This window comes from Diabrotica undecimpunctata, chromosome 3 (genome assembly GCF_040954645.1).
Source record: "Diabrotica undecimpunctata isolate CICGRU chromosome 3, icDiaUnde3, whole genome shotgun sequence".
NCBI lineage: Eukaryota > Metazoa > Arthropoda > Insecta > Coleoptera > Chrysomelidae > Diabrotica > Diabrotica undecimpunctata.
The window spans coordinates 20078121-20099090 of NC_092805.1; the positions used below are offsets into that span (position 1 = coordinate 20078121).

At 32.7% G+C, this 20970-nt stretch overlaps 1 protein-coding gene across 2 annotated transcripts; it reads right to left on the reverse strand.

Moving 5' to 3' along the window:
- Positions 1–8: 8 nt before the first annotated feature.
- LOC140436534 (lipase member H-A-like) lies at positions 9–20970 on the reverse strand. Of its 2 annotated transcripts, none has more exons than XM_072525422.1 (4): positions 20750–20970; positions 4198–4593; positions 3865–4146; positions 9–247 (listed from the first exon to the last, which is right to left on the reverse strand). In XM_072525422.1, the coding sequence occupies exons 1-4, from the start codon at positions 20817–20819 to the stop codon at positions 15–17; spliced, it is 981 nt and encodes a 326-aa protein (XP_072381523.1). In that variant the 5' UTR covers positions 20820–20970; the 3' UTR covers positions 9–14. The 2 variants fall into 2 exon arrangements, with proteins under 2 accessions (XP_072381523.1, XP_072381524.1); XM_072525423.1 differs by lacking the exon at positions 20750–20970 and adding an exon at positions 7410–7554.

Genomic DNA, 20970 nt, shown 5'->3' on the forward strand with positions numbered 1-20970 from the left:
AAACAAAATAATATTTACACCTTTTTATTTTCGTTTAAAAATGGTTTCGCTGCATTCGTTTTAATATAATAAACACCCCTTGCGGATTTATCAACATGTTGTCCAAAAATAACTTCTTTCCCATCTCCCTTAGGAGTAACTGTAACAAAAAAGTGTTCATCTTCGTTAAATATCGCTTCCTTAGCGATTGCTTTTGTAGCTACAGATTCTATAAAGAAAAGTGTAGATCTTGCATGGCTACAGTTACCTGGAACAAAGGGGTTTTGTCATAAGTTGTAGATAATATTGGTAATTTAACCGTTAAATAAAAATAACAGACTAACAGTTATTTTAACAGAATTGACTGGTTGTATGTAACTCATAGAGTAAGTCCGGGAGAGATGGCTCGTCGGGTGAGATGACTCGGTCGAATATATCACAGTTTTATCCTATTTGGAGTTGCGTTATTTGATGCGTGCGTATGGTATTAGCAATACTCTGTTGTTTCCGTGTTTTTCCCAAGATTAAAAGGTAAGATATTTAGAAATTCTAATTTACATCTTCTTAAAACTTTTTTCGGTAATCGTCAAAACTATTGAGCACTTATTTTTGTCTGTATTTTATCGAAGTCACGTTTTGATGGCATGTTGTTTGTATCGTTGAGGTTATGTAGGCATAGTTGCCAGACCTTTCAAACGTTACCAACATACGGAAATTAAGTGAGCCATCTCACCCTGACAATTCGGGTTAGTTGGCTCGCAAATGTTAGGGAGATATGGTCTAGCTCTTTAGTTACTTACATAAGGATATTTTTAATAGATAAATTTATTTTCAGCCATGCCAACGAAGCATAACAGAAAAGGAAATTGCAAACGTGGTTTATGGACTGAAAATCAACTCGAATCAGCCATACATACCGTAAGAAGTGGACCAAAGGGGGTCAATGCTGCCGTCAGGAATTTTGAAGTGCCAGCACCTACATTAAGAAGAAGAATGAAAAGTAACAATTTAAAAAAAGTGCATTAGGAGCAATTAGTGTTCTCGGCGAAGAAAATGAAAATAAAATAAAGAAGCATATCCTAAAGTTGCAGAAAGCTGGTTTTGCACCTACAAGAGCTGGAGTTAGAGAAATGGCATTCAGATTAGCAGAAGAATTACATAGTAAAACTACTTTCAACAAGGAAAAAAAACTTGCAGGTTTTGACTGGTTACAATCATTCCTAAGAAGAAATCCTGATTTGAGTACCTATAAGAAAATCGGAAGGCGTATCCTTAGCAAGAAGTCGAGGCATGAACAAAAAGGATGTAAGCGATTACTTTGATCTGTTAGAGAATTGTGATATTCACAATTACCCTACTCAAGGTAATTGCAATTTACACATTGTGAAAACAAAAAGGACGGTTTCAAGAAACTCTTTGTTATGTAAGGGTTTCGATCTTTTTAATAAGTTTCCTAAAATAATTAAAAGTTGTTCATCTAGATCCCACTAAATTTAACACAAATTGTGAGTTGCAACGCTGCAAAAGACCGCAGATAGATAAAGTATTGGATGAAGTACCCAAAGGGCAGCGAAACAACTGGTTTGTTGAGGAATGCAAACGAGTAACCAAAGAGAAGAATGGTGCGTATCTGAAAATGATCAACAGAAGCACTAGGAGCAATGTTAAAGAATATCGAGTATAAAGCAGAGAAAAACCACTAACAGAAAAAGAGACAACAAATCAATAACGTGTTATTTATTCAAAAAAATGGAAAAATTAAATGGAGAAAAGAAAAAATTAAAGAACACAAAAAACTTTACAAACAAGTTAACACAAAAAAAAATTTCAAGCCACAAGCAAACCAAGTTAAGGCTCATAATAAAATTTTTTTGAACGACAAAGTAGAAGTACTGAAAAGATGGCAGGAACACATTAGTACGCTACTTAATGGAGATAGTAGAGCTGAAGCTAGAGATAATATAGAACCAGGAGAAAATTGAGCTACCAACTTTGGAAGAAATGCATAAAGCAATTCAGTATTTAGCCAGAAACAAGTTACCCACAGCAAATAACTTACCCGCAGAAAAATTTTAATGTGGCAGTCAAACATTTGTAAACCTCTTTCACAAACTATTAATACAGATATGGCAAGAACGCGCTTTACCAGAAGATTGGAATACTAGAATTATAAATGCCCTATACACAAAAAAGGAATCGTGCTTGACTGTTTTAACTTTAGAGGGATTTCCCCTCTTAATACGGCATACAAAATGTTGTCCCTGATACAACGAACGATTGCCATAGTATACTGACAATATAATAGGATTCTACCAAAGAGGCTTTTTAAGAAACGGATCTACCATTGATCACATATCATCCATCAGACAAATCTAAGAAAAAACAACGAAGTACGACATAGACTTCCATTACATCTTCGCAGAATTTAAGGCGCAGCGTACAATACTGCTGGCATTATATTAAACCATTATATATACTGATAATTATAGTTATTATAAACTGACAATTAGATTAAACTATTTTTAAATTAATTAAAATGAGTAAACTTAAATGTAAAGTGTGAGCACAAGGGGATCTTTCAGAAACATTTACAATTAACGGAGGACTGCACCAGGGAGATGTGCTATCATGCAAGCTTTTTAACCTAGCGTTAGAAAAAGTCATGAGAGATTCGGGAATAAACTTAACATGTAGCGTTAGAAAAAGTCATGACAGATTCGGGAATAAACTTAACATGTACGATAAATACCAGTAAAATACAAATAATAGCATAGGCGTGATCATTGGAAGAACCCGAAATAAAGCAGTTAAAGAAAACTAAATGTATGTCAGCTATTTCAAGAAAGCAACAAAATAATTTAAAGGTGCAACACGAAACTATAGAAAGGGTGGAAGAGTTCTACGCTACTTAGCGTCACTGGTCGAGTGCAAAAACAACACATCCAAAGAAATAAGAAAAAGAATATGCGTGGATAACCGCTGTTATTTTGGCCTAGGTCCTCAACTAAGAGCGAAAAATATGTCAGGAGCAACAAAGCGCAGACTTTATAAAACAATAATACGCCCAGTGCTCACTTACGGATCGGAAACATGAGCAATGACGATATGAGTTAAAGAGTTACTACAAATCTTTAAAGGAAAAGTATTGAGGACCATATATGGCGGAGTTAACGAACAGGATTTGTGGAGAAGGCGATGTAATTTCGAACTCTGCAGATCTTTTGGTGATGCAGTTATCGTGAAAACCATGAAAATAAACCGCCTAAGATGGGTAGGCCACATTATGCAGATAGATAAAAGTAATCCTTTTAAAATAACCATGCTAAATAGGCTGGTTGAAAGGAGAAGAAGAGGGGGCGACTTAAAATCAGGTATGTGGACGATGTGCAGGACGATGAAGTTAGATTGGAGTAAGAGGATGGAGAATACATATACTCGACAGGGAAAGATGAAAGAATGTTTTGGGGCAGACCAGGGTTCACGAAATGCTGTAGAGCCAACCGATGATGATACTGTGATGAATATGCTGTATGACGAGTTCAAATTTTTTCTATTTTTATAACCACTGTAGTTATATTAATGTATAAAATACATGCATAAAGTACACAGAATTGAACAACCATAGTCGATATCTATAATATTTTTAAATGACAAAAACACCTCCTAACAGAATACGAGGCCAAGCAATTGCTTTGATATATATATATATATATATATATATATATATATATATATATATATATATATATATATATATATATATATATATATATAAAGCTGTATAAATGTCGAAGTAGAGAAAAGAGGTGAAAAAGTTTTGATAACAAAATTAATGAAGTAAATCACTACTTTTTTTAATAAAAACTTTTTACAGAAATTACTTACTATCTTCTTCTATAGAAGGGCAACCTGGTTGGTGTTTACCTTCATTAGGATAAAAATCTACATGCCCTATAGGTTTGGTATATCCAGAAAGTTGAATATCTGTGTGAATAACATCAACAAAGTCAGCATCGTGATAGCTTAGTCTTTCTCTTTCAGACATATCTGGATTGCTCCACATTGGACCTGCTGGATCTAAGGCTGTAATTCTTCCTACCTTTCTACCACTTAGCTCTTCTACAAATTGACCTATATAACACGTCAGTTGTGATCCGAGTGAATGACCTACAAAAGTTGATATTAAAAGTTATACTGGTACCAAATCCTTCTTTCTACCTATTAGATGCACCTTGCTCAAATTAACTTTCGAAGTAACCAGAAATTGAGCAATAGATTTTCCTACGGGTCTAACATTAGCACTTGATACATGATAAGTTTTATTTCCAGCTTTACTCCAATTTAAAAAAATTATATTGTGGGGTCCTTGTTTGAAATACTCATCTCTGAGTGGTCTGTACCATGGAGACGTATCGTCTGTAGTCCATCCGTGAATAATTAATACAGTTGGTATATCTTTTTCCGTAATTATGGAGTTAGATGTGCCTTCATTTACATTTTGTCCTTCTGTTGGGGAGGATTTCGTAAAAAGGGTGTATATAACATCATCGTTTTGAGCGTCTGCTTTGGAAAAATTTACTCTAGGCAGAGATCGGTAATAAGACTTTTTGTCATCTGTAACAAACAAAAATATGACATAAAATTTCAGTTAAATTGGCTAAATCTTTGCAGATAGGTTATGCTAATCAAAAGTTTTCATTGCCATAGACTCAGAAATCAATTGTTTCTGAGTTGGAGAAATTCAAAGTGTCGGTTTTTAGTCCATTTAAATAATACATATTTCTATAATATATAGGGTGTTAGTAAATAAGTCCAACAAACTTCAGGTTATAAGATTTATATGCCAAACAGCTGTATGCTATAGGTACAGTCAGACCTAATCACAAAGGTTTACCGGATTTCATGAGGAAAAAGCAAACCAAAAATGAAAAACTTCAAAATAATGAATTCTATTATTTGACCAGTGGCCCTATAACAGCAACAAAGTGGTTGGATACCAAAGAAGTCATGGTTATTACAACTGCCAATCAATCACATGAAGTAACCATGATAAAACGCACACAAAGAGATGGCACAAAGAAAGATATAATGTGCCCAACAGTTATTGCAGATTGTACACTAAACATGGGAGGTGTTGATTACTTTGACCACTTTAGGGCATCATATCCCATAAGTAGGATGTCTATAAAATCGTAAATGAGATTTTTTTTCTTTCTTTTAGATGCAAGTGTGATTAATGCATATATTATTACACAAGAATTCATGATCAAAAAAATACTTTCCAGGATTTTAGGCTTCGCCTTGGAAGAGCTTTCATAGGTGACTTTACAGTAAAGGCATCTCGACCTGTGATATTAAAAAATAAAAAAAACGGAAACTTTGGTGTTCCAGACGATATTCGACTGAGAAATGTAGGACCACATTTACCAACATTTCAAAAAAATTATACAACATGCAGATGTCGCTCAACAAAAAAAGAAGAAAAACGAGCTAACATTTTATGTAGTTATTGTCAAGTAGCATTATGCCAAAAAATGTTTTAAATCATTTCATCTAAATTAGTTTTGTCACCCATATATGCATTTTTGTATTTTTTTATTAAATAAATTGTTTCACAAACTGTACAAGGGTAATTAATTTCCCACCTACAAACATTTTTTAAGGAACAACGGGAAAATAGTTCCCACCACTTTCTTTTATTACTTTTTCAAATTATTTTTTATTTCAACAAAAATATGTTTTATTTACCTCCTTTAAATACCAAAAGTATATAAACAAATTATTTCTGCTTATATCCCATGTCTTATTAAGAGTAAAGCAATTATCTGAATTTTGGTTTTAAAAACCAAGAAATCTTCGAATTTCTAGTTTTTTGGTTTTATTATCAGATGGCACCGTAGCATCCATATGAAGTTATTTTATTATTACTTCCTCTTGACAGGAAATCATTTTCGAAAACATTCTCATGAAATGTCTAAAGCGAAAAGGACTTGGCAAAAATGATATTAACATAGTGAGAAATCTCTATTGAAACCAACAAGCTGTGGTAACATTAGAGGGAAATAGCACGTATGCGCAACAGATAGGTAGAGGTGGGAGACAAGGCTGTGTACTTTTACCATCACTTTTTACAATATACTCCGAAGACTTACTTATACAAGCATTTAAAAACTACAAAAGGGATCAAGATAAATAGTGTAAAAATATAAACAACAATAAATAACATTCGTTATGCCGACGATACAGTCATTATTGCTGAAAGTGAAAAAGACCTGCAGATGCTACTAAGCACAATTTGTGATACGGGGAAACAGTTTGATTTAACAATAAACATAAAGAAAACAAAAACCATATTTATCAGTAAGAGGGGTAAAGTCATAAAAGGATCCAGAAAAAAATGAAAATATTGAACAAGTGGACAAAATGAAGTACTTAGAAGTCTGGATTACTGAAGATTTTCACCCGAAATCAGAAATTCGATCAACAGTAGACCAATCAAGAGCAGCCTTTTTGAAGATGCGGAAATTTCTGAGTAACCAAAGCCCGAATCTGCAAATCCGATATCGTATAGTAAAATGTTAAATCCACTCTAGTCTTCTTTATGGGGTCGAAGCTGGGACTGTTATGGATGTTGACTTAATGAGAAAGCTGGATGTTTTTGAGATATGGCTTTTTAGAAGAATTTTCAAAATACCTTATTACGAGCGAAATGGTGTTGCACAGAATGGTAAGAGACAGAGGTCTTTTGACCAGCATAAAAAGGAGAACAACAGCATATTTGGGGCACATACTTAGAAATGAAAAGTACGAGTTATTGCAGTTGATTATAAAAGGTAAAATTGAAGGAAAAGGGGGTCCTGGTAGACGACAAATATTCTGGCTGAAAAACATTCGCGACTGGACCGGGTTAAACACACAGACTCTTTTAAGAAAGGCAGAAGATAGAGATGAATCTGCAATGATTATAGCCAACCTTCATTAGTGGAGTCGGCACCAGAAGAACAAGAAGGAACTTTGGGATAGTTGTTTTCGTTTGTTTTCAGCGATCTATTTTAAATTTTTGTGCAAGTGAAATGTTTTGTGTTTTTTATCATAGTGTTTAATTTCATTACATTTAAAATTGTATTGTCGCACGCCTTATCTTCTGTTTTGTTCTGTAAGTATTAGTATTTATTCTGTCATTCATCCTAAGAAGATTAAGTTGCTACTCTATTAATAATACCGTTATATATTATGATTTTATCATGACGATGATTAGGGATATTATTATTCTTAAACCTCCAGATTTAATGAGTAAATAAAAATACGTTAAACAAAAACAAAAAAAGTGATAGGTATATTGGAACTAAATTAATCAGCCCAGAAATGAGATTATCTTGAAACATAAAAACTTTAAACAAAATTTATTATTAGAATAAAACCATTTATACCTTTCTTATCAGCTAATACACTTGACATTATGCACAAACTGTCTTTACTATATTATCAGATATGTCAAACTAACTTATAATGATCAGTACTATCTTAAAATAATCATATCATCATATCAACGAATAAATTTCTTAACAATTTAAATAATTATAAAGATGGAATATCTACGTCTATGACGACAGTTGATAAATTAAACAAACACACTACAATCTAATTGTAGCATTGGTAAAAAATCATTGCTAAGAATTAGATAACAATATAATTATATACATAGTTTTAACAAAAGTTACTGAATTTTTTATATATTGTTCGTGTTTAATCAACTGCGGTTTCTGCTGGAATTTATTAAATATGTACTTCAACACCTTTTTTATCATCAAAATGAGATCGCTGATCGTGACCATCAAAAATCAACTCGGTCTGCAATGCGCACAATTTGGAATAAATAACTAATAGTAATACGTCATGAGTTCTTCAAAGTCGTTTAAAGAGCACCCCGAAGAAGAATTGAAGAAAGCGATGTCTTAGAAAATTGCTTGTTTTAATATTTTAATATATTCGATACCTACTAATTTTACTACTAATCAATACAAAATACAAAATAATAAAGTCTTTTTTTATTTATTTTGTATACGAACTACATTTCTTCAAAATTTAACAGTTTAAGTTAAAATAAATTAAAATATAGCACTGTAAAATTATAGTAAATAAAATACATTCAAATAGATGTAAGTTCATATAAAAATAAATGAAAACAATTTTTTTAATGGCATATGGCATAGACTAGATGTCAATCAGCCAGTAACAACATGGCTAATACCTACATCAAGCATAAAAATTTAATAACGGTTAATAGACTAGGCGGGATCTGTAGGAATAATCCATAATGGACATTTTCCATAGGAAGCTATTTTTTTGCTGGAATCCCTTCAGGATGTGTCCAATATCGATAATTACCATATGCGCCAGTCGCAAACCCTGTGCTAAATTTTTTATTTAACAAAATCTGAAAACAATTGAAAATTTCTCATTTTTTTGCTCCTATTTTTGGATATATTTTGGATATATATTTTGGAAAATATTGATCCTAGAGAAAAAATTATAAGAAGTTAAAAGTTTCGTTATTTAATTTTACACAATATTTCGTTAGCTAGAAATTGAAAATTTAATGTTTATTGTTGAAAAAATAGCAATAATTGGAAAAAAAGTAGAAAAAAATGAAGTTTACCCTTTAAATGTTTTAGACTTTCTAAACTTGACTTACAAGCTCCATATTCCGCTTAGAAAAATTTTTTTAATATGTTTAAAACGTGTGCTAAATTTTGTTAAGATCGGTCGGATAGGTTTTGCATAATAATTTTGCAACCCAGCCTACTGGAAAAAAATCTTAAATTTTCAAATTTATAGTAGGCCCTAAATAAGACTCTCAGATAGTTGCAAAGTTTTTTATGTATAAAGGAAGGCTCAAACTTTCAAACGTTTTTTGTAAAATTCAAATCGGTTCACTATGAGAGCCTAGAAATTTTTTTAAAGTTTTAAACATTTTTTAGGCTTATAAACAAATTGAATAACTTTACGAGCTTTAAACATATTAATTTCAAAATTTATACACTTAAAGAACATTAAAAGACGCATCTTTAAAAAAAATACCCTCGTCTTGTCAAGTACTTTTTATATGAAAAGTTTTACGTAATGCGCTTCATGGCAACATCCATAAAAAAGACAAATAAAATCATTATTCAGAAATATTAGTTGCAAATGTAAAAAACTTTGTACAAAAACATGCAGTTGTATCAAACATGGCCTCAAATGTTCTGACTATTGTCTTTACTGCAATGATCAGACATGTAAAAATATTGAACACAGTAAAATATTGGAAGAAGTTGAACGATATATGTATAAGGAGTCGATGTTTTCCTTAGATTTTCTAGAGACACAAGATAAAGCTACAGATGAAGGAGAAGAAACATTAAATTTACAGATCGAGGATGAAGATATTGAAATGGAAAGTGAAGGTTTTGAGAAAGAAATAAGACCTGAAGATTCTTGTCCTTCCAAAAAAAGAAAAAGACTATAAAAAAATTATTGAAGATTGAGTCAAAATAAAGTTTATTTATAAAAAAAAAAAATCTTTTTTCGTTCGCCTTTGTTTTAACAATTTAAATTATTTACTAACAATTTATAAATACATATTTGTTAACTAAAAGTAACAATTTACTTCAATGTATAAATTGTAAGCTCAATAAAATGCATGAAGAAAAAATGCAATTACTTGTTTAACATACAATTGTTTATTGCAAATTTCCCAATTTGCAATCAGAAATGGTATTTGAAAATACGATATTTGAAATCCTTGTCGTCCGAGACATCGATTCAAAAAAAAAAGAGCAAAATGGGTTAACAAGAAGCCGAGATAATGCAATTTTTAGCGCGCACTATGATTTTGAACTCGCCGATTCACATTTCGAGTAAATGTCCCCCACCACCACCTCTCATGCATTCCGAGCAACATTTTACGCGAAAACGGTTTTTTATTTGTCTTTTTTATGGATGTTGCCATGAGGCGCATTACGTAAAACTTTTCATATAAAAAGTACTTGACGAGACGAGGGTATTTGTTTAAAAACGAGCCCTCTATCACTTATGGTTACACATCAAATGTATGCCTTTAACCTTCAATATCTCGGCAACCAGTAAGCCGAATGTATCTTTTTTTTTTTAAAGAATCGTCTTTTAATGTTCTTTAAGTGTATAAATTTTGAAATTGATATGTTTAAAGCTCGTAAAGTTATTCAAATTGTTTATAAGCCTAATATATATAAAAAATGTTTAAAACTTTAAAAAAAATTCTAGGCTCTCTTAGTGAACCAATTTAAATCTTACAAAAAGCGTTTGAAAGTTTAAGCCTTCCTTTATGTATAAAAAAATTTGCAACTATCTGAAGGCCTTATTTAGGGCTTACTATAAATTTGAAAATTTGCGATTTTTTTCCAGCAGGCTGGGTTGCAAAATTATTATGCAAAACCTATCTGACCGATCTTAACAAAATTTAGCACACATTTTAAACATATTAAAGAGTTTTTCTAGGCGGAATATGGAGCTTGTAAGTCAAGTTTAGAAAGTCGAAAACATTTAAAGGATTAACTTCATTTTTTGTACTTTTTTTTCCAATTATTGCTATTTTTCAACAATCAACATTAAATTTTCAATTTCTAGCTAACGAAATATTGTGTAAAATTAAATAACGAAACTTTTAATTTGTTATAATTTTTTCTCTAGGATCAATATTTTCCGAATTATAAACGAAAATAGGAGCAAAAAAAAATGAGAAATTTTCGGGGTTTGCGACTGGCGCATATCGTGATTATCGATATTGGACACATCATGAAGGGATTCCAGCAAAAAAATAGCTTCCTATGAAAAATGTCCAATCCAAAACAGATCCCGCCTAGACTATAAGTCCATCGAATATCAATAACGAAGCGTTGAATAGTATGATTAAAGTATTGGAATTAAAATAAGATACAAGTTAAATATATACAAGTATAATATAGACTATATACTTGTAAAGGAGCGTTTCCGAAATGAAGTCAAAAAAGTCACTACATTTCCTGGGACAGACATTGGATCTGATCATCAACTACTTGTAGCAGATATTAAACTAAGGTTAAAACGAATTCAGCGACAAAAACTAAAAACCAATGTACTTAACTTTGACGATCTAAACTTAAAACATAACATTAAAAAAGAATTTAACAATAGAATAAAAAACATCGGAGAACAACTAGAAGATCCAAGAAAATGGAGTGAATTTAAAAACCAAGTTAACGAAATCTCCACAAACACTGATTATAGAAAAAACTTAATCAAGAAAAATAAATGGATGACAGACGACATCTTGAAATTAATGGAACAACGACGACTGATAAAATCTAATAAAACAGAATATAGACACCTGTAGAGAAGAATAAAAAAGGAGATCAAATTAGCCAAAGAAAAATGGATGAGAGAAAGGTGCGGCGAAATGGAGGATATAATATCTAAACACGACTTATTTAATATGCACAAAAAAGTAAAAGAAATGATCAACATATTTAAAATCGAGCTCCCTCTCTGTACTCGTTGACAATAATAACAAAATTATTGTAAATAAGCACGAAATAAGAAAAGAATGGCAGCTGTATATATCAGAGTTGTTTGAAGATGACAGGACTGATATTGACGAATTCTACCATTTCTGGGCCGTCAATTGTATTGGAAATAGAAATTATGAAATGCGAGGTAGAACACGCTATAAATAATGCTAAAATTAGAAAAGCTTGTGGTCCAGATGATACACCAACTGAGTTGCTGAAACTAATAGAGAATGATAACATAAAAGTAGTAGTAAGACTTTTTAATTCAATATATATAACGCCGGAGTGATTCCCACAGATTGGCTCAAATCCATATTTGTCGCAATACCTAAAATACACAATGCGAGAAAATGCTTAGAATATCGATTAATTAGCCTAATGAGCCACACTCTTAAAATTTTCCCAAGAATACTTCACAACAGAATTAGATGCAAATGCGAAGAAGATCTCGAAGATACCCAATTTAGTTTTAGAAATGCTATGGGAACCAGGGAGGCACTTTTTGCACTTAAAATCCTATTACAAAAATGCCGTGACCAAAGAAAAGATGTATTTGCATGTTTCGTGGACTTAAAGTACAGCATGTAAAATTAACTCAACTACTGAAAAATATCGGAATAAATGACAAGGATATTCGTGTCATTAAAAATTTGTAGGTACTGGAATCAAACTGCTATCGTAAAAATTGGAGATAACTACACAGATGAAATCTCCATACAACGAGGAGTCAGACAAGGTTGCATTTTTCGCCAACATTGTTCAATCCTTACTCGGACCAGTTATTTAAAAAGACACTTGAGAGACAACCATATGGAATAAAAATCAACATCGAACTACTTAATGTGATTAGATATTCAGACGATACAGTAATTCTTTTAGATAATATTGAAAGTCTCCAAATTCTGCTTGATCGTATTCACGAGGTAGGAGAGGAAATGGGCAGAAAAATAAACTCAAACAAAACCAAATTTTTAGTGTTTAGTCGTGACCCACATCCCGATGCAAAGCTTCAATTAAACGGAGTCCAAGTTGACAAAGTCCACAAAATGACATATTTGGGAACTATGATAACGGACCAACTAGATCCAGACATAGAAATAAAACGTAGAATAGCAATGACTAAAACTACTTTTATGAAAATGAAGTTATTTCTTTGCAATAATGATCTCAGTTTAGAACTAAGACAAAGAATGATTAAGTGTTATGTTTAGTCCGTACTTTTGTATAGTGCAGAAGTGTGGACGCTAAAAGTATCGATCATAAACAAAATTGAAGCATTGGAAATGTGGGTTCATAGACGAATGCTGAAAATACCTTGGGCAGCAAGGAAAACTAATGAAGAAGTACTAAAGAGCGTCAACAAAGATAGAGAACTGCTAAAGACTGTTAAACATCGAAAATGTCTTATCTAGTCCTCCACACGAACAGAAGTGTCATTAATCGTTTGTGGTTAAGGTGTCAAGAAAGTGGTGATGTTACTGAACGTCATCAGACCGTACAAGGATAACCAACCAGACTGAATACCATTTTATTAGGTTGCGAGATCGCATTGTAACTGCATCACCATTATTACAAATGAGGCTAAAGGAGACCAATCAGGTGTTTGTAAGTGATTAAACCATTAAAAACATACCTCATGACCTAAAGTTTAATGCTGGAAGACCTCTGAAATTGCCTGTGTTATATCAAATACAGGAATATCTTTTAACACTAGAAGCACCAGAGCGGTCATTTTGACTGCTTTTCATTTTTGACACTCTGTATTACCTATTCATAAATGTTTTAGAAACTTGATAATTTATGAATGTTCCTAGATCTATTTGAAGATTATAATTTCTCTTTTACAGGTACTTAGCGTAATTACTTTTTAAGATATGGTAACGTATACCTAGAACTACCATATAGCAGTCATTTTGACTGCTTTCTATTTTCGACCCTCATTAGTCTAGAGTATTACTCATTCATATTTATTTTACAAAATTTATGATTTGGGACTTTATTATTTACTTGAGGATTATAATTTTTCTTTTACAGGTACTTAGTATAAATACATTTTGAATATATTTATGTTGATGTCTACCTAGAAAAATGCGGTCCTAATGACGAGGTAGTCTAATTTTTGTTCTACTTTTCTGGGAAGTTTTTACTTATTTTATGTATAAAATACATCGAAAATATTTGTTATTATGTAGTTTGAGTATACTCTTTGCAATTGCATGTTCAATCTGTATTTTGATTAATTTTACATTGTGATTTTTATTTTTTCTGCTGTTATCATGTCTCGCCGATATTTGACTCAGCAGGAGCTATTAGAGTGTCTACAGAATTTGTCAGAAGATGAATCTGTAGCAGAGTTATCTGATGAAGATGTATCCGATAATGAAGTTGACGAGTATGTGCCTAATACAGTTGATCAAGGACATTCATCGGGCAGTGATTCTGAAGGTGAAGTTGAGATTGAGGTGATGCCCAGTACTTCTGCTTCAACTTCGAATGCAGACTTCAATACATCTTCAGAAATGATTACCAACCAGGTAAGAGGAATTTGCAGAAGCAATTTAGAAAATTCTTCCATAGATACCATAGGATGGGAGTTACTTGACAACAATGCTAGTACACCAGGTAAGCAACTATATTATATTAGTAGCTTTTATTTATGTATTCACTTAGGTGTATAATATTTTTGAGCATATTCTTCTTGATGTCACGAATATTGGTGTTAATCATGGCAATATTTATCTTATCTGCAGGATGTTCTTCTTCCTGGACCCCGTTTTCCAAATATTTTTCCTTGCAGGATGGCTTGTAGAAGGGCGCATCTAGATTCATTTCGCACAATGTTTTCGAAATATTGTAACTTTCGAGATTTGATGGTGGTCCACGGGATTTGAAGTGTTCTCCGATTTAGCCACAGCTCGAATGCTTCCAATTTTCTGCATATATCTTCGTCAAGGTCAACTATTCAACACCATAAAAAAGAACAGATGGCTCTTGAAGAAGGCCCCCATCTGGTTGAAGGTGGATCTAGCTTTTCCGATGTGCGCTCTTATTTCTTGGTTGCTCTTCCATTCTTTATTTATTACGATGCCAGTTATTTAAATAAATAAATAAATGAGTATATACCTGCATACTAATTTATCTCGTTCATTTTAGGAAGGCGTACCAGTCAAAATGTTCTAAAGAAAGCTGCTGGACCAACCCCTCATGCTAAGAGAAGCATTATTAGAGATTCTGCAGCTAGTGCATGGCGGCTGTTGATTAATGAATGCATACTCCGTAACATAAAGTCATGTACTGTTGCTGAAGGTAGAAGAAAACTCAAAGATGAAAATTGGCAAATTTCTATTGAAGAAATCAAAGCATTTATATCCTTATTGTATGCTAGGGGAGCTTATAAGGCACGAAATGTTAGCATAAAGATGCTGTGGTCTGGTACATGGGGTCCAAATTTTTTTTAAAGAGACGATGTCTAGAAACAAATTTACACAAATAATGAGTTTTATCCGTTTTGATATGAGAAATACCAGATCTGAGCGATTATTAACAGATAAATTTGCACTTGCTTCGGGAATATGGAACCCATTTATAGAGAATTGTATATTATGTTATACACCTGGCGAAAATATAACTATCGACGAACAGCTTTTTTCCACGAAGGCAAGATGCCGCTTTACCCAGTACATGGCGAATAAACCAGATAAGTTTGGAATTAAATTCTGGTTTGCAGCGGATGTCGAGTCCAAATATTTGTTGAACGAATTTCCTTACCTAGGGAAAGATGAACAACGACCAGTCAATCAACTTCTGGGGGAACATGTTAGCCGTCTAATGGAACCATTTATAAATAAAGGAAGAAATGTCACGACGGATAATTTCTTTACGTCCATAAAGTTGGCAAAAGAATTACGAAAGAAGGCTACCAGCATTGTTGGAACAATCAACCGAACAAGAAAGGATATTCCACCGTCAGTAAAAAATGAAAAGATGGAATTGTACAAAACAAAAATTTTCAAACACGAAGACTTGACGCTAACGGCGTACCAGGGAAAAGTCAACAAAAATGTTCTAGTGCTGAGTTCTTTACACTCGAATGATATTAAAATGGGCACAGATAAAAAGAAAAAACCGGAAACCATCATCTTCTACAACCAGACAAAATACGGAGTAGACGTTGTAGATCAGATGGCTAGACTGTATTCAACCAAATCTGCTTCAAGAAGATGGCCGTTGCAAGTTTTTTTTAATATTTTAGATATGGCAGGGATAAATGCTTGGGTTCTGTATAAGAAAGTTGCGGGCAGTCAAATATCTAGGCAGGATTTCCTACTTCAGTTAGCAGAAGAATTGCGAGAAGATCACATGACTAAGGGCAGGACAACATCAACGGATACAAATCCAAGAGGTACAAAAAAACCACCAAATAATAAACGTAAGCAGTGTCAAACAGGGAATTGCAACAAAAATAAAACATTTGAAATTTGTCATATATGTAAAAAATTTGTGTGTGGGTCATGAACAAGCAAAATTGAAAAATTTTGCTACTGCATAAATTGTACTTAAATAATTAAATAATTTATTTAAATATATTAAATATGTCTTTTATTATTAGTTATTAACTCAATATAGGTTTTTATCAAATAAAAAAAATACCAAAACGGCTGACAATAGAAAATTCTAATATCCGTCATTTTGACCGCCGGTGGTGCTTCTAGGTATGCAAAAATGCTGGTGCTTCTAGTGTTAAAAAATAACAGTGAAATTTGTACACCCCATAAATATTTTGTAGGGGTTTTGTTCACTTAAACCCCTCCAAACGTTTGTATACATTTCGATTAAATTAATATTGTGGTACCATTAATTAAACACAATGTTTTTAAAACTTTTTTATCTTCTAGTTCTTTTTCGATAAGCCAGTTTTTATCGAGATGCGGCTTCTTTTTTCATATGTTTCTCTGAGTTGCTAACAAAATGTAAAATATAAATAAATTTTCATATTATTACCAGGTCTCTATGATCTTACTTAACCATTTAAAAATATGTGTTGAATTTTACAAATGTGCAAAATGACCTCCACTTTCTTGAATACACAGTCGACACCGCCACCGTTTTAAAAAGGAAAATCGAATATTTTGGAAAATCATGGGCTTCTGACGCAATCGATTTGCAGCTTCCATGGTTCTATTCCTTAATTTTTGTTCTTTCATAATTGGTACGGAATATACGAACCCTTTCATAAAACCCCAGAAGCAAATGTCAATTGGGTTAAGATCTGCACCTCTGGGTGGCCAAAAAATAGGCGCACCATGGCCCCTTTAAATCCAACGTCCAGGATACTGATCGAAAAGATATTCTCTTATTTCATTATGGTAATACGCTGGGACGCCATCCTGTAAAAATCACATATTTTTCCTACCTGCGAGATTGACCACGTCTAAGTACTGTGGTAACACGTTTTGTAGAAAGTGTAAATAATTTTCATTGTTTCAATTATTTGGAAGAAATACTCGCCTTATTAGGTTATTATCCACAATTCCTGCCCAAACATTGACTTTATAATGTCTTTGGTGATGAGAGACTTTTTTGCGTGGGGGTTTTCTTCGGCCGAGATGTACGTGCTATGGTGGTTCGTAATGCCAACCCATACCAACATTTGGGGGGTTTAAGAGAACAGAATGTTCATTTTCAATATAAAATCTCTAACAGTTTTCGATATATTGTAAAAATCGATTTTCATTTTGTAACTTCAAAGGACTGTAACTTTTTTTATGTCATACTAGTTTATTATTGTGTTTTTATTGCTTAGTTACCAACTACGTAATAGTGTACTTTATGCCCGCGCGGGCATACAGTATACTTTATGGCTTGCACGGGCGTAAAGATACAAACAAAAAGATAACTTATTAGAAACATATTTATTTAACATTTCAAAACATTACTTAGAATTCACATAAAACTGGCAATTCTGAAAGGATATTTAGATTATTTATTATTTGGTTAGGGATCTCAAAAATATCTTGCATTTTCACGGTTTTAGCACAGAATAAATAACAATCAGAATGCCCACTCTCAGATGCCGCCTTTGAAGTTTGTCAGCACGCGAACGCCATGTTTTAGACGGAAACATAGACTCGAATTGAGAAATTTGGGACAAGTTACGACAGAACTGTAATTAAAATTTTTAGAGTTTAATAATTTAGTACATTTGAAATAATTTATTCTTCAACTAAAAGTACGAATAAAATAGTGCATATTATATCTGTAGTTGCTGTAAATAAATTAAACCGGGTTAATTTGTCCTTGCACACCAGATAAAATGTCACTGAACAGCACTGGTTCCGACTAAAACATGGCTGATTCCGTTTACGCGAACGAGATGCGCGTACTTATTTTTTCAAGCAGAGTGGGCATTTTGATTGTTTATTATTCTGTGGTTTTAGTTTGACACGTTTGACAGCATTTCCGTAGTGTAGCAACATAACACAGATATAATGTCTACTATAGAAAATGTCACACTGAGAGTGCAGTACGGGTAAGATACGGCAATGCTTTTCTTATGGAGAATAAACGCGCAGGGTTGTCGGTTTTCTCCAGCTGTTGATTGCTCATTGTCTCACAGGACCGGCTTGGATAAAATGCATCTGCCGGCAGTACGAGTAAAATATTTTATATTATGTATACGTATACAGTAGAATAAAAAGGCATTGATCAGTTATTGACAACGAAAACTATGAATTTTGCATATAAAACGTCAACATGAGATATACAATTGAATCATATTCATAAGAGTAACATTTGAACACCTCTTTACAAGAACAACATACAATAACTGTAGTTTTAATGTTTTACATAAAATAGAAAAAACCTACATAATTTCTAGGAAAGAATTTGGAAACTTGGAAATGATATTATATATAATATTAAAATTTCCAATTCTTTCATAGAAATTAGATTTTTTCTATTGTATGTAAAATATTAAAAATACAGTTATGTTGTTTCTATAAATAGGTCTTCATTTCTTTTGTAAAACTTCTGCTACAAATTACGATCATTAACATAATCACCTAAATATGGCCATAAACTTGTTTGTCATAATTAGTATTTGATAAACTCCAAGCTTTCCCTATTTCACCCCCTACCCATCCTAAGGATGGGTAGGGGGTGAAAGTGCTTTTGGAAAACGAAACTACACTTCAAAATTTAGTCCGAGTTTCAACAGAGAGCATGGAGTCCCATAAGTTTAAATCCGGTGAATTATTTAACGGTTGCGCTAAACTCGTAGTGTTAAATGTGTTGCGTTTTTTACAAAATACGGAACAACTTAATGTAAGTGCTGCTGTAAGACGTACATCGCTGATGACTGGTGTTAGCGAAAGAAGCATTTACTATTTCAAAAAAGAAAAAGAACAGAGTGGAACGTTGGAATCGCCAAAAAAAACGTAAAAAACGAGTGTGTCAATCAAATTCTAGAATATTCACATATGACGAGGGTGTAAGAAGTATTCTACGGAGAATTGTTCATTGTGAATTTTTCATGAAAAATTTGCCGCCATTCTTAAAGCATATACATAACTTCATACAAGGTAATGAGAATATACAGCCGTTGTCTCTTTCTACTTTATACAGACTTCTGAAAGATATTGGATTTGTTTATAAGAAACGTGGCCGAAGAAGCATCATGGTGGAGCGAGAGGATATTATTCATTGGCGCCATAATTATTTGAGAACCATACGACGTTTGAGAAAAGACCATTGCAATATCATATATTTGGACGAATCGTGGGTTAATGTTGGCCAATCTATAAATTACAAATGGTGCGATACTACGATACAAAACAGTCGTGATGCTTTTCTCAAAGGTTTAAGTACTGGCTTAAAAGCACCTACTAAACGAGGTCCACGATATGTTTTATTGCATGCAGGTTTTTCAGGAGGTTTCCTTCCTGGCACACAGCGTGTTTTTCTGGTAAAGAAAAATGATGGCGACTATCACGATGAAATGGATGCCGCATATTTTGGGCTTTTCGGATAATGGGCTAGGTGCACGGAAATCGAGTTCCCGGAGGTTCCACCCTGTATATTTATAGCTATCAAGACATGTAATTTAAAATATATTTGTGAGTTTAATAAAGTATAAATATAATATAATGTTAAATAACTTACACTATAAACCTTATACCTGCTCATCTGGTCAAGTGTTGGCAAGGAAAAGCATTATCCCATATGGAATAACACAAGGTTTCGCTGAAAACTACCAGGTTGCTATACCAAGGAACTAGGTAAACTTATGTTGTGTGTAAAAAATGCGAGACTGCATTATGTTTTAACAAGGACAAAAACTGCACTTCAGATTTCCACAAAAAAAAAATTCATAATAGGTGTTAAAATTTCGCAGTGATTCAAGTGCGCAACTTGTTTTTTTAATAACATCGCCGGGATTAAAAAATGTGCAAAGCTTTTTCTATATTCCCGTTCCTGATAATTTTTCACATATTTACAAAAGAAAAAGTTTTTCTTGGATATTGGGCTGGGTGCACGGAAATCGAGTTACCGGAGGTTCCACCCGGTATATTTATAGCTATCAAGAAATGTAATTTAAAATACATTTGTTAGTTTAATAAAGTATACAGTTTTATAATAAAATTCTCGCTAAAAACTTAAGGTCTTTTTATTCAAATTCATGCCTCTTATTTGGCTACTTGAAGGCAATTATTTTATCAATATATTATTTTATAATAAATAACAGAGCCCGGCGTAGAGATCTGGGTACGGTTCTGTGACTACCACTTGGACCTGTTTGTATCGCCAAGCACAAGGCGTGAAATCCGGCAATTGTGCATTCCTATATTAGCCGTACTGCACTCTCGGTGTGACATTTTCTATAGTAAATATATTGTCAAAATGAAATCGAATTTTCGGATTTTTTGGAACATATTTATTTGTAGATGCAATAACGAACTAGTATGACATAAAAGTTTGTATGCTGTCTGTTCATAAACATCTATTTAATACCCTTGGTACATAAATAACTATTATGTGCACATTTGCACTAAGGTAAGTTAGGTTCACTCGAACTATTTTTGGTTCCAGAATATGTGATTTAATTTATGACCTACCTTTTTGTTACACCCTGTATATCGTTACTTTTAATAGTTATTACTTTTAGTAGTGACTATATAATATAAAATAAATTTTAATATGTTTACCTATGGGTAAGCTCCAATTAATATTAACTCTTCCTAACACTATCATACACACAATAAGAAGGACTTTCATCTTATATAGTTCATTCAGTCTTGAATACTGTCACTACTACAATAAAATTTGGTTTAATTTAGTAACTTTAATACGTTTTAAATGTTTTAAAAGTCGATGACATTGTACATGACCGTAAATGTTTTCTTAATTGACATATTTGTGATATGTT